The sequence below is a fragment of the Eublepharis macularius genome, chromosome 3 (assembly GCF_028583425.1).
Source record: "Eublepharis macularius isolate TG4126 chromosome 3, MPM_Emac_v1.0, whole genome shotgun sequence".
Taxonomy (NCBI): domain Eukaryota; kingdom Metazoa; phylum Chordata; class Lepidosauria; order Squamata; family Eublepharidae; genus Eublepharis; species Eublepharis macularius.
Window position 1 is genome coordinate 134,711,274 of NC_072792.1, and position 24,699 is coordinate 134,735,972.

The window sequence follows — 24,699 nt, forward strand, 5'->3', positions numbered from 1 at the left end:
TCCCTGCAGGCTTTAAAAGCCAGGAAAGGGCTAAATGGATGGTTTCCCCTTCCTCCTTTGGGGTATGCCCACTCTCTCTCTTTTTTTTCCAAAGGCAAAAAAAAGTGTAGCAATGTTGTAACATTGTAGCATTGCAACATTGTAACATTACTGCACTTTCCTCCTGGCTTTAAAAGCCAGGAATAGATTAAATAGCTGTTTTTCCCTCCCTCCAAGGCATGTTTCAGGCTTTGCAAATAGGAAAAAACCAAGCGTTTGGCACAGCCTTTTGGAAACAAAGTGGCAGGGAAGCTGCTGCTGCTGAAGCAGAACAGCTGGCAGCTTTTTTCAGCTGATGGGGATTCCCCTCCCATAAGCTGAAAAGTGGCTGGCGTTTAAAAGGGGGAAACCTAAAGCTCACACCCCTATTCTGCAGACTTTCTGCTGCCCCAGAAGTGACATTTTCACGAATCACATGAACTGGTTCGGGAACCGGGGCAAGTTCGTGAAAGTTTGTGGTTCGTAAAACTGTAGGAACCTTGAACCTCCCAGTTCATTTGTTTTGGTTTGTGCCCATATCTAATCACATTTACAAAGCCAACACATTTCCTTAAAATGGGTTTGATTTAAATATAACTATTGTAATGTAAAATGTGAGTATATTGTAACGCAAACTTGAATGTTAATATTTCATTAGTTCAATATTGTTCTCTGGCTTTAGTAATATCATTTGAGGCCTGCACCTAGTTATTATTAGTAGCCCATACAAAACATTAAGTGGTGGTAGTGGTGGTGGAAGTATCTATGGAGAATCTGCTGAAAGCATGGTTAAATCTAATATATCACTTGTATTTCTGTTGTTATAAGGTCACACAACACTCCTTAAGAGGGTTGCCAGATAATGTCTGGAATAATACTGCATCCTGGGAAGGTGGGGGGAGGCACTAACAGTTTTTTTATTTGTGCATGCTCCCTCCCTTAGCATGATGACATTACTACCAGAAGAGATGTCATTATGCGGACTCCATTTTTGGACGTCAGGTGGGCTGGCCACTCCCGGGCAGTGCTGTGCAGGAGGCGGGGTGGAGTGGTGATTCCTGGGCAGTACCACACAAGAGGCTGAGTGAGCAGGCAGGCTGACTACTCCGCTGTGGAGCCACAGGAGGCCAAGTGGTAGGGCTGGCCACTCCCGCCAGCACTGCATAGGAGACCAGGCTCCTGGGCTGGTTGGCCACTTCCCTGGGCTAGCAGTGGTGTTCAGGAGACAGGGTGGCCAGGTTACGCAGGCAAGCTGCCTGGAAGCATGGGGTTGGGGGCAGTCCCAGGTGTCTGGTATTTGGAGAACGTTTTCCCCAGATAGTACTAAAAAATACTGGACTGTCTGGGTGAAAACCGTACACCTGGCAACTCAACTCCCTAATGTGTTTTAATTCTTTGTGTTGCAGATGATTCCAATAATTGAGCATCATTTGCAGCAGGTTTTCCAGCCACTCTAGATTGTTTTTTCAAATGTGTCTGTTAATCTTTTACTGTACTTATTAGTGCTACTAAAAAAAACCTCAAGATGACAGTGTTAACTTTTAAAATGTAAGAAAATATTTAAGTATATCACCATATTTAAGTATTGATGTTCATAGATGAACACATTGTAAACATTCTCTCTCTTAAGTGCTGAGTTGTAGTGGATTGTCTTGGGGTCAAACAAGACATGAAGTTTTTTAACAAGTCGGGTCCAGGTTCCCAACAACAGATTCAATTTTTCTGAAACCATATATAAGGTGCGAGGAACTAATTTTTAAGTACAACAGGAGCATGGTGCAGAGGGAGGGAGGAGCCCCCCCCCACACACACACACTGTTTTCCTGAGCCAAAGTAGCCGTGAAGGATATTATTGGCCCCATTTTGGGCTGTCCATGTACTGTAAACAACATTCCCCTCTCCCCCAAAACAAAGAGATGGTGAGACAAATATTCTCACCAGCTAGAGATGGTGAGACAAATATTCTGATCCAGGAAGGGGCACTATGCGTGAGGAAATTATGCTTCCGTATGCTTATCCCTAGCAAGATTGGAAGTCGTGTAGTTCTTTCTGATCTAGTTTATGAATCTGGACATGCAAAACTATTTAAATGCTAGAATTTTACTGATCAGTTCATTGGAGAAGGACAGCAAGGAACTTTCTTCCTTTCCCACTAAATGGCTAATTAGTAGAGTTTTAACTTTTAAAAAGGGCTCCATCCACACAGCCCTGAATGTTCTGTGCATATTCCATAGGATTGAGTAGAAAAGTCCATGCAAGCATAACCTCGTTGCTACTGAGGCTGCCTTCCTACAGGCATGTTACCTGTGGTTGCCTTCGGTGTTTCTTAGCTGGAAGAGGTGGTGGTGTGTCAGGTAAAGGAAAAGGTTCTACATTTGTAGCCCTGACCTCAGACCAGTGGACTGGTGAAAGTTGTGCAAGAGGGCGAGGAGAAAGGGAGTGAGGAAGGACAAATCCAGAACAGTCAGATGATCTTAGCTTTACAGGAAAGAGAGAAATTATATTAAGAGTTTTCTAAATGGAATGATACACAAACTGCACTTTCTAACATTTTTCTGGAGGAAAGAAGCCCTCTGATTTGGGCTTGTGACATTCTAATGGGGGAAAACAGACATGGGGTTACCTACAGAGGCAACAACTACAACTACACATGCACTAGTTTCAGTGATGAAATGAAAACCCCACATGTTCACAAACCTAAAGGTCTCCTTGGGTTTTTTTGTGGTTGAAATATTTGGATAAAAATGAGATGTCCCATGTTTGCCTCCTTCTGCAGCTGGAAACAGCAGCACATTATTCCTAGCCATATGATTATTTATTTAAGTACAGAAGAAAGTGCATCCCATCTTTCACACTCTCAGGTGTGGCAACAGTTATTCTACATACGCTAAAGAAACACAAAGTTAAAAGCACAAAATATACAAATGGGAAATGTCTCTCAAACAAACCTCTTTGTTTTGTAGCTGGCTCGCCAGGCCAGCTGTGGAAGGTTCAGTGGGAACAGCATCAGCAGCAGTGGGGATTTGAATGGAAGGGGATAAATTCGCGGAATTGCCATATGGCTCATTAATGTCATTTATACTCATATAACCCTAAAAGGAGGAATTCAGAGGTTAAACATGTAAAAGAAGCAAAAGCCAAAAGGCATGCAAGAGTATTAAGGTACCCAACGTGTTGCGAAGGTTAGTTTAGAGTGATGCAGCCAATTCTTTGCAGCATTACAAAAAAAGGTCACTAATCTATCAAGACATTAAAGCTACAAAATGAGCAAATTAAAATAGTGTAATTACTACATATGTGATTATAAGGTTTATTTGAAGTGGTTTTCTGTATTGCCATTATAATTGAAGTGGCTAAAGATCTAAATAGTGGATGTTTCCTACTTTACTCTTCTCAGTGCAGTCCCTTGTACTGCCCCCAAAGTGGTTCAGTTCTCAGGAACAGTGTGTGGTGTGATTTGGGGTGGGTGGGTCTGCAGTGGGAAGGGAGAATCAACAAAAATTAACATGAAAAAAGTGAAAATGTTCCTCTGTCCACAGAAGGATATCTTTGGATCCAAGCCAATGTTTTTGGCTTAGCATCCTGAAATTTAAAATTCGCTGCAAGATTTCAAATGTAATTTCCAGTATTTCCTCTTAAAATCAGATCCACAGGTATTTGTAGTTAGGTTACGAATGCAAATTACACTGTGGTAACAGTTTGGTAGCTTCTCACAATACATTGCTTTTCTGAAGTGGTTCCTGTTGAAGTTTTGACTGTTTTCAACTTGGAAGCACAATTTATAAATCTCTTGCCTTGGGAGATGTCTCTGTAGTTGCCCTTTAATCTTTGGCATCCTCCTCTCAATTCCACCCTGGACCAAATTCACTTTTTCATAACATAAAAATTAATTAATGATGAATTGGTATTATTGTTACTGCTTATTGTTTTCAAGAATTCTTTGACAACTGAATGTGTGTTTTGATTAAGGTTGTAAGAGCAACTGCAATTTTCAGTTTGCAACGTGCACAATTTTAGGACTTTACAAGCAGTAGCGGCAGCAGTAGCAGCAGAGAGACTTTAGGGAAAGGCAAGCATCAGAAATATAAACTAGAAATGTGTGTGTTTTTCAGTTCTAACTGAATGAAACTTCAGAACTTCCACAACAATTCTAGGAATGTTGTCAGAATTGATTACAGCAATGTGCTCTATGTGGGGCTGCCCTTAAAATATGTTTGGCAGTTCAGATGCTGCAGCCACATTCAATTGCAACAGAAACGCTGTGCAATAGAGCAGATCACAGGCACCATATCACTGTGGTCTTGGTTCATCTTTACAGGCTCCCAATTTGTTTACAGGTCCAATTCAAGGTGCTGGTGTTGACCTTTAAAGCCGAAGCCAGAATACCTAAGGACCACCAACTCCCATACAAACCTACCCAGTCATCGCCATCATCTTCTGAAGCCCAGTTTTAGATGCCTCTGCCTTCTGAGGTTAGGAGGGTGGCAATCCAAGAGAAAGCATTTTTTGGTTATGGTGCCTGCCAAGACTGAAATTCCCTTCTCAGGGATACTGACTTGTCCCCTTCTATCACTGTCTTTCACCAGTGAGTGAATACCCTTTTTGTTTTGTTTGGTGACCTCTCAATAATCCCTCCTCCTTGTCATGTGTGCGTGTATTTTGGTTCTCTGTTTAAACTCATGTGTTTTTAAACTATGTTGTGTTTTTTGTTCTTGGCCGACTGAAAATGTACATGATATAAATATTCAGAAAGTCACTCAAACATGTATGGTCAAGTAGGAAAAAATTGGACATTTACAGTGCAATCAAAAACAGACTTACACTCTTCTAAATCCATTGAAGGGGGGTTATTTAAGTTTAGGATTGCACTGCAAATCTTTTTGGCAAAAGGCAGCCCTGTTGTGAAATAGAACAGCTTCCTATGCACATAACTACATTGCTTGTTGTTTTCCCAGATGTGATATCCCTGAGCAAGCATACAGGAGCAGTTTTGGGACATAAGGCCACTACAGGGAGATATGCTTATAGGCATGCTGGCAGGGGAAAGATGCATACAAAAACCCAGAATGTGATGGATGGCTATGTCAAATCTTGCAAAAGGACTGCTTATATAAATTGGCAAAATTCTACAGTGTCAACAATTAGCTTTTTGGCATATACAAGAAATTGAAATCACATGTGTATGTTCCTCTGTGAATTATAAACTATGTAACTTTAAATCACCAATTATAATAAAGAATTTAGCAGTAACAAGTCCCTTTCCCCAATTTTCTTTTTTTTTTTACCTCTTTTAAACTGCTGGGACTTATTGGGAACCCTTTTCCTCCTGAAACTGATGAGTATTTCTTTTCTAGATTGCAAAGGTTTTCTTTTTCCTGTTTGGAAATAGATATAATTATATTTGGATACAAATTTTGAAAGTAATCAGTACCCAAGATTTAAACTTAGAAAATCACAGGCATGCTTTGTGCTCACATTCTTTTTACATTTGTGGAGTTCATGTTCACAAGTAAATAGCTCTAGTTTTGTTGTATGCTGTTCACACCTCCTTTCTTGGTCACCTTTCCCACAGAAGATCCTATGATTTCAACCCCGGCTAGAGTTATCTTTTCCATTTATCCAGGGCAACTGCACACTTCACCCAACAAGCTTGTTTCCTATGTGCAAACTGGTATTACACCAGCATTTCCCGCGCTGCAGCAGACACATACAGCGTGGATGATTCTGTATGCTTATTTTTACTTATTTTATCATGATTTTATCTTATTTTATCATGATTCTGATAAAATAAGGTGGGCCAGCTTCCCCAAACGTATGTATGTGGTCCATTTAAAGACCTGTGTGCACCCAAAAATGCCATCCATGTTTTATGTTTGCTATGAAAAACTCTGGTATAAGTAAGATTGTCCCAGTTACCCACTGGAAGACTGGTCTGTTCTTACTATCTTATACCTGTTTTCTCTCTCAACTTCATTGATTCCAGTTATAAAGATTCCACAGATCACCTGTTATAAGAGGATATGTTCAGCATACTATCGAAAGAGGCTTGGTACATGATTAAAATAAGCATTTGAGTAAATTGTGTGAATAAAACCAAAGTAAATAAATGAGAGAAATATAATTTCAGGTAGGTACTTTCATATTAGAGAAAGGTCCCTGTTTTATCATCTAAACAAAAAGAAATATGCTATCTACAGATCCAAAACAAATTTTCCTAATGCTAGTTTGGACATTTTGGCTATTACATGCTGACAGATGTGATTTTATTGTGTTCATTCTGAATGTTTTGTGAAATTATGAAATGTAGAATTCTGTTGAACATCCTATTATACAAAAGCCTGAAACAAAATCTTGCTTTTCTTTTGGCACTTCATCTTGGATAACCAGAGTGGTATAATGATTAAAATGCAGACTTAGACCAGAGACACCAAGGCTCAAATCCATGAATCAAACTAATTTAAAAGCTAAATTTCAGCCTTATGAGAAGACAGCGTTTATCCTTTTCATCCTCCCACTAGGTTTTGCTAACTGAAATACCCCGCTGCTGTAATTTTTATCCCTGTAATAACTGTGAGGATCAGTTTCAATGAGCAAAAAAAAGGAACCAATTCCTTCCCTGTATGGCCCTGATCACCATCACTGTCCTGCACAGCTATAATTTGGCTGTTGAAGACCAGCAGAGATCCATGATCTCTGAGTCATCTAGTTTGACCATCAGCCACAAACTTTATTAGGTGACTATGGGACCGTCATTCTCTCTCAACCTACACTATCATACAAGATTCTTGTGAGAATACGTGGAAGGGAGGATATGGATACGGATCCTGAACTTTGAGGAGAAACAATGGGGAACTGTAAATAAATAAATATTTTAAAATTATTCTATGCAAATGTTCACAACCTGTGAAATGTCAACCCTATTTGATAACAAGGAGCACCTTGACAAGATGAGTCTTTTCTATGTAACTGCACAACTATCATATTGCTGTTTAGGTTTTTTTTAACCCACTTCTTAGAGAATCAGGAAAGATGCTTACCCTTTGCAGCATCATTAGAAGGTTATTTTTCTCTTTGACAAAATGATCTTGTTCTCGTTGAGCTTGCTGGACAATATGATTGGCTTGCTTTTTGAGAGCAGAGATTTTCTCCTGTGATAAAGATAGCATGAGTGTTTATTTCAATATGAACTTGGGGAGACAATGTGTGCGCTGCAAACCCACATTGTCAGAATGGCACTTATGTGGAAGAGATATGTACTAGCTACTCTTTGTTTAGTTCTGATGCAATCTTACTATGTTTTGTTCTCCTGTTTGGCCTCTTTTGAGGCTCTGATATTGGATGTTACATGTTTCAGAAACCATGTCACACATTACATAAAACCAAACAGTGAGCTACCAAGTATACATTCGACAGAGAGGCTACAAAACACCCAGTTATTTGATGGGTATACCTCTGTGACCCATTGTCACATTAACATTTTACATTTCTTAGGTAAACACTTAATAGAATTTAGAAAAGTATTTAAGCAAAACAAACTGTATGAAAAAGGTTCCAGATGGTGCATGATTTTCTACTTAGGAATATAATAAGCACATACCATTTTAGAAGATATTAACTTCTATGCTAAGAAAACTAGAAGTGGAAAATAATAATCAGAATGAAATATAGATTGCACAGATTACAAAGTCAGGTGGTGCAGATGTATCCTATAAAGAAAGGACATCAAGTATTGATGTCAGATGTTCTTAGTAGGTTAAAGTGAACCCAAACTAAAACCAGCTCAAACTTTTACTTTTTCAAAACTGGAACAAAACTATCCATTCAGAATAAGTGTTTGAAAAAAATCTAAACCACTGAATCCTACCAGAATAAAGGCATAAGAATATAAAACCAATAGCTACAGCATTAACTTTCCTATGAGCTTCTCTCTTAAATTTTAACCTGGGGTGGGGTGGGTGGGAAGAGTGTCATTATGACTAGAGAATTCCATATAGTGCAGAGGGTAGTAATTTTGTAGCATCCAGAATCTGAGACAACAGAGACTAGATATCTTAATCCCATTAACTTGCTCCAGCTCATCTTTGTGCATCAGTACTGTAATATGAATGATATCCTGTCTCATATAATTTGAAATATTACTCGGCTTGTGAACCCTTCCTAGACTGATCCAAGACCAAACAAAACCAACTTCATTCTCTCCTAATCTTGAACTATAGGCAGCCAAATGTGCACTGCAATCCTGACAAGAGTCCCAGCATTCTAAGACCAATGATGTCAATGGTTTTTCAGAGGGATGCAAATCTGTTTATGGTTGACTAGTGGTTTAGATTCCTTTACCTTTCTACTGACAATGCTGCGTTGATATTCAGCTACTTCACGCAGGAGCTGCTGCGTTAAATTCTCTTTCTCTTCATCTAGCCTGCTTTCATGTTCAAGCTGCTGAAATTCCAGATCTTCAAAGTGTTTGCTTTCTACCTCCAACAGATCAGCATCCTTTAAAAACAAAACAGTGTAAATCAAAAATTATTGTTAATGAAAATGCATCTGGATGCCAACTTCCCAAGATAAAAACCATCAACAACTTTTTTTTCCACAGCTGTGGAGTAAGGGCAGAAATTCTCATTTCCAATAACTAATTGAATAAATAAAGATACCAATTCACAAGTTAGCTTCTTTGGCAGCCTCTCTTTGTCACACTCTGGCACCGTCAAAAGAGCTAAAGCAAAGCAGGCAGGGATATTATTCGTTTAGCCGTTTATTTTACCCTGCTTTTCTTCCCAATGGGAACCCAAAGCATCTTACAAAGAATACAATTTAAATAAACAATTTATTAAACAAAATGCAATTTAAATAAACAGAAAGGACAAAAGTTATGCTAAAGATATCCTGGACTGATCTCTGAGATCCACAGGACTGGCACACTCAAGGCCACAAGCTGTGAGCCATTGGTGGGCTTCACCCACCCAGTCTTCAAGGCATTTGCCCTATGTCTCTTCCCACTGAGGAGGGAACATCAACAATCTAGATACAGAGAAGGAGTTGGTGATAACCTGGAATTTAGGCTGCAGCTGATGTTGCACAATGCAAGAAAGGAACGGTCTGAAGTCTCTAGGTCCCATTTTTTGCTGACATGAGGGGGCTGGTGAGGATAAATAGATGGGGGAAGGCCACATCTTTGCATCTTTCAGTCCAAACTATTGCATGGCCTTTGCAGTAGAAGAGAAGGGAGGGCATAGCAGTCAATGCTCTGACTTGCTCTTCACTTGTACCACAATAGCAATGGTAACAGCAAATGAACCTGCCTCTCACTTGTCAGTTCAGCACTTCAAGCAGTGTTTTTTTGTTGACTGGCTTTTCACACAAACATGAAATCATGAACTGGCATGCAAATGGGGCATTCCCACATGCATGGAGTATAGCCAGCCCTAAAGTACTAATCCTTTTCAATTGAGATGAGATGGGACTATGAAGGAACTCAAGAGATGCCAAAAAGAAGGTAGACTTCTGTTCTGTGGACTGACATGCTGCTGTGCTACTTTCTAGCAGGAAATTGTTCAATTTGGAGCTGCCTCATATCCTAAAGCTTAAAGCCACACTTTAAGGGTTAAATTACACTTAAGAGTTCTGTTTCATTGTAAAGAAAACTACTGGAGGCTGCAATCAGGAGTGGAGGAAAGGCAGAAGGCTATTTAATCCTTTCCCCCAGTGGCTGTTGTTTATACCAAAATATTCACCATTAAGCTGCTTTTTTACCATGCAGGGAGAAAAGATATGAAAACCTCTATCTTTTCCCCTGCAGCACGTGAGGACATGGTTTTGAGGAAAAAATGGATCAAAGGGGAACACTTTAGCCTCATTTCCCATCTTTCTGTCCCAATTTCAATTACCTCCCCACATGGGAAAACTATATAGAATTCTGTGTAAAAAAATATCGGAAGTAGAAACTTGAACTGCTTGCTTTTCAATAAAACAAATTCCCTCTTTAAAAGAAGCATTAAAACAATGTAAGATACTGTAGAAGAAGACTCAGTTCAGTGTGTATCACAGCCATATTGATCATAATCTGATCATAAATGAGTACTAATAGTAGTAGTAGTAGCAGTAGTAACAGTTCTACGGAGGCAGTGTCAATGCTTTAATGTTACCATATAGTGGTGGCTCAACAATATGCTTCAAATATGCTCATTTCTCTCTTTCTGTGTGTATGCATGTGTTTACACAAATAGAGATACACATTCTATTTATTGTGATTTTCTAGCCACTGTTCTGCTTTCCTACATTCTCAATGGAAGATTTTATCTGTTGCATTAGAATTAATAAGGAACTTGCAAGTCCCTGACGCAGGTGAATCATGGCATGGCTTTAAGGGCTGTTTCCAGACGGCTTACCTGGCTCCAGAACGTTGCGCCATCTTGTGGGGAAAACGCGAAATATCGCATTTTCTCGCACGAGTTTTGCGCGACGTCATGCGACGTCGCGCAAAACTCGTGCGAGAAAACGCGATATTTCGCGTTTTCCCCACAAGATGGCGCAATGTTCCGGAGCCAGGTAAGCCGTCTGGAAACGGCCAAGGTCGTGGTTGTCAATTTTTTTGAAGCAGTACTTCTATTGCCCTGACCTGGTTAGCCCAGGCAAGCCTGAACTCATCAGATCTTGGAAGCTAAGCAGGGTTGGTCTTGGTTAGTAATTGGATGGGAGACCTCCAACAAAGACCAGGGTTGCATAGGCAGGCAATGGCAAACCACCTCTGATAGTCTCTTGCCTTGAAAATCCCAGCAGGGGTTGCCATAAATCAGCTGTGACTTCACAGCACTCTCTACCACCACTTCTGAACTTACTCTTCTGGGGGCCCACTCACTCAAGTATAAAATGCAGGGATCTCACACTAGTTAACTTTGAACAAGCTTATATATTATGTTTAGTGATTGTCAGGTCTTTTTTTCTGGGAAAAGGGGTGGTGGAACTCAGTTGCTCTCAGAGAAAATGGTCACATGGCTGGTGGCCCCGCCCCCTGATCTCCAGACAGAGGGGAGTTTAGTTTGAGTGGCGTGGAGGGCAATCTAAACTCCCCTCTGTCTGGAGATCAGGGGGCGGGGCCACCAGCCATGTGACCATTTTCAAGAGGTTCCGGAACTCTGTTCCACTGCGTTCCTGCTGAAAAAAAGCCGTGGTGATTGTAAATATGTATCGTTATGAATAGGCCTATATCATAGCTATTATCTATGTAATGCAGAGGCAAGCCCAAATTTGCAACAGACCTTCCCAGAGCCTTCCCTTCTTGACAGCTCATACTGTTCTTCCATCTCCTTCCTGATCTTACAAGCTACCAAGAGAAAGCTGACTTCCATTTAGGTCCCAGCCCACCAATTGACAACTATTGCTTTGATGAGAACAAATATTTGCATCTCTTAAACATATAAGCATTCAATCTATCCATCCACCTCCATAATCTCAAATACCACTCCTCCAGTAACAGGCATAATCAGCGATAACAGGATCTGTCACCTGTGGAATGAGATACGGATTATACTAGCTCCTTACATGTTCATCACTGTGAGATTATATGAAAAGAATGCCCTGTGGCTAGAGGTGTGCATAATGGAAAATACGAGCCAAAATTACTCACAGAACTCACTGGTTTGGCTCATTAAAGCAGCTTCCGGAATGCACAACCAAGTCTGGAAAATGAGGCTGTAATGACTCCCCCTGCCAAAATGTTGCTGTGTTTCTTTTCTATACTTACTAAGCAGCAGCCTTGCAGGCAGGCCAGGTAGTGGGATGGGCCATCCAGCAGCATAATGGCGAGTCTATCTGTACTCATCATGCAACCAGTTGGCTCCAAGGGGGAGACACTGAGCATTCACTCCATTGGCAGAAACAGGATGTGTGTGACACACCTTTTTTTCCAGCACTTCCTGAGAAATGGCATTACTCATAGGGATCAATGGTTTGCTTTGCACTGGGGAGGGGAGCAAAATACAGTGTTGCCATCACTATCCCTTTCTATGTGTTTTTATGCACAATGCAAAGAAAGGCTGGCCTGGCAACATCCATATGGGCATGCACACGTGGGTTTGAGGATAGAGAGATCTGCTGCAGCCTCTGAGTCCCTGGCTGCAGCACCAGCTCATGTTATACAGATTAGGGTGAAAATTGGTAAGAAAAAGCAATTATTAAAGGAAAGCCAGGCAGTCACAGGCATGTGGAGCTGGTTCATGACCATCTAGTGGCCTTGTGCTGCTGTTGTTCCTTCACTTAGGTGCCATGGTGACTTAAGAAGTTCTCCAAAGATAGTGAGTTGAGGAGCACCAGGAGGAATTTCATCTTGTCCAAAAATCCTTTCAGCTTTTGGGGCTGTTTTGGTTAAAACTGTTAACCCAGCATTAAATGGGGGGGAGGTAGCAGGTATATATTGCACACTTGCACACACATGCACCTCCAAGTCTTTCCAGAACACTAGTCCACATGAAAAGATGGATGTGGACAGATTTTTACTTGGGGGTATAACAATGGGACTCTCATTCAGTGTCTTCAGTGACGCCATTTTCTCATTTTTCCTTCTCATTCAACTCCGGGTTAATGGTTTTAGTCAGAAAGGGAGACTGGTAGCCAGCAACCTGTCCAGTCTCCCACTTTTAGTAGTACAAAATATGAAAAAAGAGGGCCATCCTCCCTCTATTTCCCTTCCCATGAAGGAAAAACCTTAGCCCTCCCTTTTTGTGTTTTTACACACAGTCCAAGGACAGGCCAGTGGCTGGGAGTCCTGGTCCCGGCTCTTGCAGCAGTTTAGGTAGGAGTATTTGCCCAAATAGTCCCTCACTGTGAAAATGAAACTAGAAGGCATAGCGAAACATGACATAACAGCAGGACTCAGAGGTAAAATTTATTGGCTTTGCCAATAAAACAGGAATTTTAAAAAAGTTTTTGCAGTGCTATGCTAGACCAGTTGACAATGGAATGCAATCCTGCTCGTGTGCTATGCTGGTGCCACTTGTTTCCCACCAAGGTGTGTGGCATGCACCTGGCCACCAACAAAACACTCACCTTCTTTGGGGTCCGTTAGTTTTCATGTGCTTGAGGAGAAACTCATTGGATCGATGGGTTTTGGGACAACGTGAAAAGAACAGTGTGTGCATGTGCATGCAGCTGCCCAACAATCGACTTGGGGTGCACCTTCCCCAAGCATTCCTCGGTGTCCATAAACACAGAACCCCATTGTTGCATGCTCTCAAACACTGTGGGCCAATGGTTTAGAGGGAGGACTGTGTTTTCTGTGCAATTTTGGTTCCATTGCATGCAAAAACAATTGCCCCATAGCCTTGCCCCTTTGAAAAGAAGAGCATGCAGCCAATACATGCATAACACACAACACATGAGCAGCCAATATGTGTGCAAGGAGCCAAAACTCACAAAACAAAAAAACTAAAAGGATCAGTTCTGAGCTGGCACTGCCCCAGCTGGAAAAAATCGGTACTGGGACGTAATCCCTGGAACTGAAATGGAAATGGAAACTTTCCAAATGCACACTCCTATCTGTGGACACTCCAAAGGTTTTTTGATTTGAGATATTTCTTCATGCCACATTTTTTTTCATTATGTTACAAATGTAAAGTCTCAAAAGACTATAAAAAGTTTAACAGAGCAGTCAAAGTACTGAAATGGGTAAGAAACTGCTTCTTAAGACAAAAAACATTTTATAGGCATGTTTAAAATCAAGGTAATTCTTGAAAACCATACACCTGTTAATAGAGGAATTTTATCATTCTGCAAAAGAGAAATTTAAAATTGTATAGTGACTTACTGTAGGAGCAGTTGTTGGAGTAAAGAATTTCCCTTACTCTTTTACAGCAAAATATCCTAAAGTCCAACTAAACATCACAGTTAGAAAAACCTCTGTTAACCACAAGGTGCTAAGCATTAACTGGTTGACAGCTTTTAAACTATGTCCCACAAACCAATTCGTAATCCAGCTCTTTGCATTTTATTCATTTGTCACCATGCAGCACTCATTAGTAATACACAAAACCAGTATTTAAACCCTTAAAACTATGAGCTAGTTATGAAGATGTCCTTTGCACACTTGCGGTTGATCATGTTACAAATAACTAAAAAAAAAAATCCATGCTACTGACCCTGTTTAGTTGCTGTTGCAATTGTTCCCTCATGGACTCAGGGCAATTATCAAGCTGGGTCTTCTGCTCGGAGTAAAGCTCCTGAAGCTTTTCTAGTTTTTCCCTTTCAGCATCAAGCTTTATTTTTTCCTGGAGTTTCAACCAGAAAAATAAAGAACAGAATTACCTTCAAACCCAAGCAGTTGTTAGTGATTCTGATGGCGCCATAAAGCAGGGCAAAGTTAAGAAGGATGGAAAGCGGGTCTTGTTCAATACTGACGGTCACATGGAAAATGGTAAAGGGCTGCAGTTCATCTGCACATCTTTTTTTAATTCACCTGTCAGGTGCTGATTTATTTTTTTTGGTGGGGGAGGTGAAAGGGGGCACATTTCACTTATACTTCAGTATTTTTATTCTGTAATACTAAAGCTTGGTGCGAATAACAGGATTTATCCCTGACAAATCAGATTTGAAAGATGGATTCAGAAGACTGGGAACCACAGTCACTTCACTTCCTTGCAGGGGTAGTGGTGCTGGGTCAAACCACAAAGCTGAAAGTGGTTTGACCCAGTGGTTTATAATGAGAAAGTTACCAGTGATTAGAATAAAAGAAGGACTGCACCCCATTTTAAAATGAAAGAAGGGATAATCAAGGTTATAATACACTTCACTGGGTCTTACAATGGTGAGGTGGGTAGACATGCAACCTGTGGCTCATGTACCACCTATCCCCACTATACAAGAACTTCTTATTAAATGATAGAAGTTGTCTGGGGGAAAGACTGATATTCTTGACTAGAAGGGATTAAAATGATAGGTTTGACATTAAAATACAGAATTCTCTTTCTGAAACAGCACATGCTGTCCTTGATTACTTTAAAGATTGACTGGATGACCCTATTCCCCTTTTTTAATATAATGGTACATTAGGTACTTAGAAGCAAAAGTAAGAGAATGTTAGTCTAAAAATGATAGAAGGATGGGGAAAGATTTTATGAAGTGAACTAAATGAGATATTATCCAGTGTAGTACAAAGTAGACAGGGTGGAGACACAAATGTGATGGTCAGACACAGAGTAATATATTTATAAGCTGTGAAAGGAAGGGCTGTGTAAGCATAGCACAAGGAAGTAATTGGTTTGGAGCAGGAAATTCTGTTGCACTAATACAACATGCTGAATAAATAGTACTGGTTCAATTCGCCCTGAAAGGAATTCTATTCTGATCTTTGGGATAACCTTGGAACTCAAATATACAATCCAAATTTCAACCATAAAGAAGAATGAGCATTTATTTTATACTGAAATCAAAATATGTTTTTAGCTAATTACTCCATTTCTCACAAACATACTACAAGACCTCTGGATTCTTTCAGAACAAAAACTTTTACACACATAAATTTATAGAAGCAACAAATTGTTTGCCAATAACTGTGTGTAGTTAACAGCCATAGACTTGAAGAAAAGGATCATATCTGCTCACCCCCTGCTTCCTGATCCTGATATCAGCAGCAGGCATAGAACTTACTAAAACTGTAAATACTCCAAGGCTATTTACGTATGTGATATATGTACATGACCTGGATAGCCCAGGTGAGCCTGATCTCATCAGATCTCAGAAGATAAGCAGGGTCGGCCTTGGTTAGTAACTGCATGGGAGACCTCCAACAAAGACCAGGGTTACAGAGGCAGGCAATGGCAAACCACCTTTGATAGTCTCTTGCCATGAAAACCCCACCAGGGGTCGCCATAAGTCAACTATGACTTGAGAGCAGGGTTTCATTTTTCATATGCACATGAGCTCTGTGTGGTTAAGTGGTTAAACACGCATAGGTTGGGGTTAGTGCTAGTGCTAGATGTTGCAAACATGGTTCCTCTTCTATGCACATTTTCTGCATACAGTTATGTTGTGTGTGCAGGATTTATGTCTGTTTTTAGCAGGACACTTTTTTACACAGAAGAACTGTAGTCTCCATTAAAAACACACAACATGATGTCTGACTTCAATACCCAGCAAATTTTACTTTATCATACTGAGTCACAAAAATGATGAGTGAAAGAACTCCAAATATAACCTAAACTTCCTGAAAAAAACAAACAAACAGTAATCAAGAATAATATATTTCTCTCTGCTGTTCCTGTACAAATTATTTCTTATGGTGAAAAATTGTTCTGAAACTACCATTGTTATCTCACAAACTATCATACCATCCACTGCTACTAGAATGGTATATGCAAATATGCAAAACAGATTATTTCTTGATGACATTTTTGTCAGTTATACAAGAATATAATGCATCACATCCATCCCAGGAAGAAAATCAGCCTGGCCTCAATAAATTCTTGCTTTTACTATTTCCCCCCTCTATTAACCCTTCCCTCATCTGTCATGTATGTGTCATCAGCCTGAGTATTATTTTTTCCCTTCTGTATTGCACCCATCAGCAGCATTGCATATTGTTTTAATTGTGGTAAGCTGCTTTCGGAAACAATGATTTTTCTAAAAACTGGGGGGGGGGGAATCTATTTACTTTCTAGTTAAAATGTTTATTATCTTATCATAAAATCCATATTTTAAATGAACTTCAACATTTTTCTGGAACATAAGGAGCTTGCATGATTGCACCTTTTCCTTCACTTCCTGAATTTATAAATACATGGAAATATCACATCATACATATAAAGCTGGTCCATCCAGTTTTGTCTACTCAGACTGGTAGCAGCCTTCCAGAGGTGATCTTTCACATCACCTATCTGATCATTAAATACCAAGGATACCAAGGTTCTGCATGCCAAGCAGTTGGTCTGCCACTTTACTACAGAAACTCCCCCATTAACAACTTCAGTACTTTTTAAAGCGACAGTTTCTAGGTTATCCATGAAAGAGAATCTAAGGGTTGATTTAACAGATGTTTTTCTAGCCATTCTGAAGTGTAACATGTGCTTAGCTGCAGAGCACATAGTTTGCATTTCAGCTTCAATCCTTTGCATTTCCAGTTGAGAAAGAGCTTGCTACTTGAGACACAGAGAGTGGCTGCCAGACAGAATAGAAAACATTTAACAAAGAAGCCAATTAACAAATGCATTCACCTAAGCTGCCCCAGGACCTTCAAAGTTAAAAAAACCAAAAAAACCAAACAGCACTCTGAATTGTATCAGAAACATGCTGTCAATAGTATGATCATTCAAGACAGGTGTGGTATGTTCTCTATTGCTCACACCAGTCAATAATCTAGATGCTACATTTTGTACCACTTTCTGAATTATCTTCAAAGGTGGACCCCAAATATAAAGTAATTAGCCAAGATGGTGCCCAATGCCATACTAGCTAATATTAAATAATAGCAGTCATATAGTCCTAGAATATTACACACTTGGTAAGAAAAAAAAATTCTGCTCCCCAAAATGATAATTTCTAAAAAGCAAGGAGAAAGGCTTCCTCCTCATAATTAGAGATGGGCATGAACTGAAATATGAACCAAAATTAAGCACAAACCAGGCCGGTTCGTGGTATGCGAACCAAGGTTCATCAGATCCCATTTCTGACAAACTGCCACGAACTTTTAGGCTGGTTCGTTTGGTTCGTTTTTTGGTTCGTCACCACAGACAGCTTGGTGCTATTCAATAAATTTCCTAGGCAACAGGGGATGGACTTCCTGCAGACCTTCTGCTGACCCAGAAGTGAACTTCTGCTGGCCTGGAAGTTATGATTTTCTGACCTGGATATGATGTTTTCACAAACCAAACGAACCAGTTCACGAACCAGGGGCAGGTTCCTGAAAGTTTGTGGTTCGTGAAATTTGACGAACCACGAACCGCATGGTTCGTTTTTTTCCGGTTCGTGTCCATCTCTAGTCATAATCCAGCTTCAAGCTATTATGCTTATGAATGGGAAAGAAGAACTGTGAAGAAGGCTCTCCGTTCAGTTTTCTCTACTGTAATTCCCATTTGCAGTTACTTCCACTCATACTAATCAGGGCAATGAGGAAATGATGAGATATCAAGCAGCTTCTGATCCAGTCAATTCTACTTTCAAAGGTAACAAAATATGTCCTATAATGGTAAAGCGCTGCTTTGGAAGAGTACTTCAAGTATTAAAAACCGTTATTATATGGCATAAGGGTGTATCAGTACACTCTGTCTACCTAGTGAATCCACTAGGTTGTCACATCTGTTAGTGCTGACCATGTTGATGTTTTACAGTTACTACTTGAAAAGCTATAAAACCTGCAAATGCTGATTTATTCAGACACCTAAAATAAACAAATAAACAAACAAGCAAAGGGAGTTCTAAAATCCCACCTCGAAATCTAAAAAGCTATTGTACGTCCTTAAATACTTCTCTGGATTCTTAGAGCTTCTGTTTCAAACACTTTCCTTGTCTAGGATAATAGGGCAGAAAAAAACTAATGAGGTTTATTAGACACTGATGCTAAATACAAGGCTGTCATTGAGCTCATCTTACAAGGGAAGCCATTAATTTGTGAGACTAACAGCTGCACACTAGGAATGGAAAAGGGAACCTGACACCAAGTGGAAGAGCCATTTCCTTTTCTTTTTAAGACCTGCTATCTTAATACAGAGGCATGCTTTTGGTTATGTCAAAATCAGAATCCTTAGCAGAAAGGGAACAGTAGAAACAGTAGGAAATAACATGAAAATGTAAACACATACCAAGCCACTAAAGTAATTTATTTTTGCCCACAGTTTTCACTCACAATAGTATTTTAGACATATTGATCTGGATCCAAAGAACTACTAGCATAAGGAAAACAACTATTGTTGCTCCTCCACAAGAGTTTGCCCAAGGGGTTGTGCACAAAAATTCATATGACATAGGTAGAATCTATAGCCTCCTCATGAACCTCTTAGTGCAAGATTTTTTAAAAACTCTTGCAAAAGTAAAGGATCCAACAAATTGTGCAACACAAAAATAAAGATAAAGCCCACAGAAGAAATATGACAGCGCTATACAGAACAGGCTAGTACAGGTGAGAACAGGGCAAAGTTGATAACTGATTGCTGACTGTGCGAAGTGTATCTTCCTTGCTCCAATAACTATTCAAAGAATATTATGTCCAGTTTCATGATAAGACATAATATTCTGCTACCACCAACCCTGTTCATCAAACATATTAAATTAGATCATTTGAAAGCATTTTGTCAATGATTTAGTTGTTCATATTTTCTTAGCCAGGATACATTTATCAGTCACTGATGTGAAGTACAAGGCTGTCTTGAGCTCACCTCACTTAACCAATAAATAGTACCTTCATGCATTTACTTTTACTTTATGCAATTCATACTGAAGCTAACGATCTACTGTCTTTTACACAGTTTATATATTCTGTTATTTGAAGAAAAATGAAACAAGCCACAGTTTATCATCCATAAGAAACTAACATCGAAAATTATAAAATAAAAAAGTTCCAAAGACTGAACAGCAGTTTGTGATACTAGCTGGGAATAATTCCCGCCCCCCTCTAGCAGTTAGGAAGTTGTGGGTTGCATATGCATGCGTAGTTTGTTGAGTATGAAACAGCCAATCCCAGTCTGACTACATACCCTTTGATGCCTGGAACGAACCCATACGCTTAGCCAAGAATCCAGCTGGGAACTCGCCCAGATCAAACTTCTGCTTCTTAGTGCTGCTGCCGCCATTCTCCATTTCCTTCCCCTGTCCACAACAGGCCTTTTCCCACCCAGGTGAACATGCATGACAGAGATTTCAGCTCAGTGTTTTTCTTTCCGATTTATCTTTGTTGTTAGGAAGATCTGGGTATTCTGGCCAGGAGATAAGCAGCCAGAGAGGATAGAAATGGAAGCTGCAGAGGTCCAGTGGCAGGGAATGCTAAGAACCACATCCCATCCTGAATACACTTTCCTTCCTTTCTGGCAGCTGTGACCAGGTCAAATATCACTGCTAAGAATCTGTGCTTGGATTCCCAGCTATGGCTGAAGGCTTTGAATATGATATATTCCCCATATATGCATAAACAGGGTATGGCAAGGAACTTCTTCATCCTGGGGGAAATTCCTTTGAAAACACCTGTTTTATACTGGTCTCATCTAACATCAAAGCCTTTTTTCCATTAGGGAAATGGTTTGATAGCACCATCTCAAGCTGCACTGCAGGAAAAGGCATTGCATATATTCACAAGATAGGCACAAAGTATATCATTCCAAACATCCAAATAGAATTTAAGTAAATTCTGCAAAGGTCAGAGTCTCTTCTGAACTGCGAATGATTTGAAGAAATCTATTTAACAAAATTATGTTTTGTTAACTGAGGTTACTGGGTTAAGTAATACATAAAATCTCCTTCCTTACTAAAACTGCAAGACCAGCTAAAATTCCATCTAGTCTTTAGCCTAGAACTAACAGAAAATTTAAAATAAAACAAAACACTAAATAGGCTGACCAGAAAAAAAGCACGCAGCAAATATTGACAGCATTAACTAGTTCTAAGTATTGAATCAATAGGTTGCTGTAGCAATCCAGCTAAGACACAAACAGTTTTTAATGAAAATGCAACTACTATCTGAAGCAGAGACAGACTGAGCAATGAAGCTGCCTCTGTAAAGAACAAGCTCTAACTGACTTGAAGATAGCCTGGAACCAAAATAATGATTTCCTTTCAAATATGAGTATTATCAAGGGCTATTAAAAATTATCATAGTATAGAAAAGAAACGATGCCACGATAAGGCAAAAATAAACAAAATTCCCACCTAAGTACCTTAATGAAACTTAAATTCTTTTGCCTTATCCACACAATACGTCTAAATCATCAATGTAATAACTAATCAAGACCATTCTGCACAAGAACCTTAGCATTCTACATTGCTCAATTCATAACGAAAAATCTAGAACCACCATCAAATTCCTAAGAATAATTTGTTTTGAAGTGTACTGTGATCATTTTATTTTATTTTACTTCATTATATCCCATCTTTCTACCCAGTGGGGACCCAAAGCAGCTTACGTCATTCTTCTGTTCATTTTTTCCCTCACAACAATTCCTGTGATGTAGGTTAGGCTAACAGTATGCAGCTGGCCCAGGTCACCCAGTGAGCTTCCATGACAGAGCAGGGAATCAAACCTGGGTCTCCCATATCTTAGTCTGTTACTCTAGCCACTTCACCACATTGGCTCTCAACTTTTTAACTCTCAACTAGATTCAGCTTTCATCCGTCCAATTATAACACTAGCAAATAGTGCTGTTAGGATTAGAAGTGGGCACGAATCGAATTACAACCCAAAAAATGCACAAACCGGGCTGGTTCGTGGTTCATTAACACACGGTTCATGGAGCTGCGTGTTAACAACCCCCCACGACCTCTTCAGGCCCAGTTTGTGTAGGTCGTGAGCGTTTGTGACCCCAGACACCGGGTCTCTCAATCTGACAGCCCTCTTCTCCTGCCACCCGCTGGCGGCAGGAGAACAGGGCTGTCAATTTCACACACCCCTTAGTGGTGCCACTAAGGGGTGTGTGAAATTGACAGCCCCGTTCTCCTGCCGCCTGAAGAAGGTTATCAGATTGACAGACCCGGTGCCGGGTTCAGCCCATGGGCTGAAGCCAGCATGGGGTCTGTCAAACTAACAGCCCCGGTTCTCTTTCCGCCCAGGGAACCGATTCGTGAACTGGCACAAGTTCGTGGATTTCATGGTACATTTCATGGAACAGCGACGAACCATGAATTAGGTGGTTCAGGGTTTTTTTGGTTCATGCCCATGTCTAGTTAAGATTGCCAACCTGCACGTGGGGCCTGGATTTCTCCCAGAATCACAACTAATTTCCAGACTTCAGAAATCAGTTCCCCTGGAGAAAATGGCTTATTCAGAGGGCAAACTGAATGATATACTATAGATTCTACATGAAATCCCTATCCAAATTCTTCCCTCCACAAGCACTGTCCCCAAAGTCTCCAAGAATTTCCCAGGCTAGAGCTGGCAACCCTAGTGCAGAGAATACAAATTGGTGTAAGCTCTTTTAACATTGCCATTTTACTAATCATGATGAATATAGTTTGTGAGCATAGATGAATTAAACAGATAAACTAGATTTATTTCCTTTTTTTAAACAAATAATTTTTATTTTAGTAATAAGATTAAAAGCCCAATAAAGGGGCAGAGGAAGGAAAAATTAAGGAAAAGGGGAATAAAAAGAGAGAGGAAAAAGAGAAAAAGAAAGAAACAAAAATTAAAGAAAGGAAAAACAAAAATAATACATATTTCATTTTCCATTTTTCTCTACAACACCTATTATAGCTTTACACACATTATACTTGGAGTTTTAATACCTCTAAAATTTACCTTTTCAATACTGCCCCCCTTCTATTTATTTTTCCCAAGTTTATCTTCTTAGAAATCAAATTCACAAATCATCAATTCATTTTTTCCTCTGGGTTTGTTATTTCCATGATGATTAGTATAATTTAATCAGCTTGCTGTGAATGTGCAAAGGACATTTGCCTCTTATTGCAGTAAACAAGATTGTTGAGTACAATAACTGTTCAAAATTCTTCAGTCCTTTATTTTAACATCTTCAGAAATGATGAATAAAATTACAATGAATATGAACATTCTCTGTTCAGGCTATTTTAAGCACCCAGATGGTAAACCTTTCCATTCATGATACTGTTTTTTAAGAATTTCACAAGCTCCTAAAGCAAGTGCTTCTACAGTGGTCAGATAAACTTGTGCAAGACTTCCTGTCCAACAGGTGCCCAGATCAACAACTAATTCCAACACTTAAAATCTTTCCATAAACATCAAGCTATCACCATCACAAACAGAAGTGTCATCATTTACGCTACACTTCTGTGAATGAAGTTGGTTTTATCTTTCATAAGCTGTATAGAGATGATATTTCACAATTTGCAAAAATCCATTCACTTGTAGAACATATCATGGCAGCTGTTTGGGACCAAGTAGTAATGCCAGAAAATGGAATATGAGCAGGAAAATGATACAGCATGTGATTTTACACTGCAGGCAGACATTTAATGACCCAAAAAAGATATCTGCAAAGGCACAGGTGCAAATATTACAACCTTTCCAAACCATTAGTGAACTACTACTGGGAGCTCTAAAGTTATTTATCCAAAGGCTGATTCCACTGCATTAAAAGATTCCACTGCATTAAAAGATCTGCATTATTTATTTTATTTTATTTATTTTATCACATTTCTAGACCGCCCTCCCCATCAGATGGGCTCAGGGCGGTTTAACAACAGTTTAAAACGGTAAAAACATTATAAAAACATTAAAACATTATATCAAAACAATTAAAATTGGCGGGTATAAAATATTAAAATACAGCATTCTCCTGCAGGGGTGGTGGAAGGTACCCATCAAAGAGCCTATAAATGCTCTTCCATGCAGCAACAACATGCTCTTCCAACAACAACAACAACAACAACAACATTTGATTTATATACCGCCGTTCAGGACAACTTAATGCTCACTCAGAGCAGTTTACAAAGTATGCTATTATTATCCCCACAACAAAACACCCTGCGAGGTGGGTGGGGTTGACAGAGCTCCAGAGAACTGTGACTAGTCCAAGGTCACCCACCCGGCTTCAAGTGAAGGAGTGGGGAATCAAACCTGGCTCTCTAGATTAGAGTCCCGTGCTCTTAACCACTACACCAAACTGGCTCTCAATCTTAATCTGTACGTTTAAACAAATAAACATCATAAAAATGCCAAAAAATCTTTTGTAGATATTCATCATTTTAACTTTAAAATATTACCAGTAACTGATATCATTAAACATGAATTTTCTGTGTTTATCACATGTCCTAGCATTTGTAAGACTTTTTAAAGTCCTTGCCCCTCTAGGCTAGATTACTGTAACTCCCTCTACACAGGGCTACCCTTGGGTCTGACCCGGAAACTACAGCGGGTCCAGCATGCTGCTGCTGGGGTCCTGGATGTTCCATTCAGGTCACATATTACACCAGTTTTGCAGCAGCTTCTCCGGCTTCCTGTGTTCTGAGTCTGTTTCAAGGTGTTGGTGTTGACCTTTAAAGCCCTAAACGGACTGGGACCAGCATACTTGAGGGACCGTCTCTCCCCGTATGTACCCCAGAGAGCACTTTGTTCAGCAGATAAGAACTTGCTGGTGATCCCTGGCCCCAGGGAGGCTTGTTTGGCCTCAACTAGGGCCAGGGCTTTTTCGGTCCTGGTCCCAACCTGGTGGAACTCTCTGTCTGAAGACACTCAGGCTCGCCAAGATCTGGTATCATTTCAGCGGGCCTGGAAGATGGAGATGTTCCACCAGGCATATGGTTGAGGCCAGTATTAGGACCATCATTGAGCCCCCCGTCGCCTTCTCCTATCCAATGACATCCCGTCCGTCTGGGTGTCTTCCTCTTTGTATTTGAAGGCCGGAATGTGCAATAGGCTATCTGAGTTATGATTTTATGATATTATTTTAATTGTATTTATATAATTATTTATTTTATTAATGTTGTACCCCATCCTGCGCTCGCTTGTGGGGAGGACAGGCTAAATACCAAATAAAGTAAAGTAAGTAAAGTAATACAAGATAAGTTTGGAAAGTT

The 24,699-nt window shown here is 39.9% G+C and overlaps 1 protein-coding gene across 5 annotated transcripts in view; it reads right to left on the reverse strand.

Annotated features, from left to right (window-relative positions):
- Positions 1–24,699, reverse strand: part of PHLDB2 (pleckstrin homology like domain family B member 2) — a 105,150-nt gene that overhangs the window by 20,017 nt on the left and 60,434 nt on the right. For 2 of the 5 annotated variants that reach the window (XM_054973573.1, XM_054973572.1), the window contains 5 exons: positions 14,151–14,279; positions 8,356–8,511; positions 7,056–7,166; positions 5,304–5,393; positions 2,967–3,110 (listed from right to left, as the gene is read on the reverse strand). In XM_054973573.1, the coding sequence (XP_054829548.1) occupies positions 2,967–3,110; positions 5,304–5,393; positions 7,056–7,166; positions 8,356–8,511; positions 14,151–14,279 (630 nt within the window). Of the gene's footprint in view, positions 1–2,322; positions 2,497–2,966; positions 3,111–5,303; positions 5,394–7,055; positions 7,167–8,355; positions 8,512–14,150; positions 14,280–24,699 lie in introns of all 5 variants that reach the window. The other 3 variants (XM_054973571.1, XM_054973576.1, XM_054973575.1) reach the window with 3 other exon arrangements.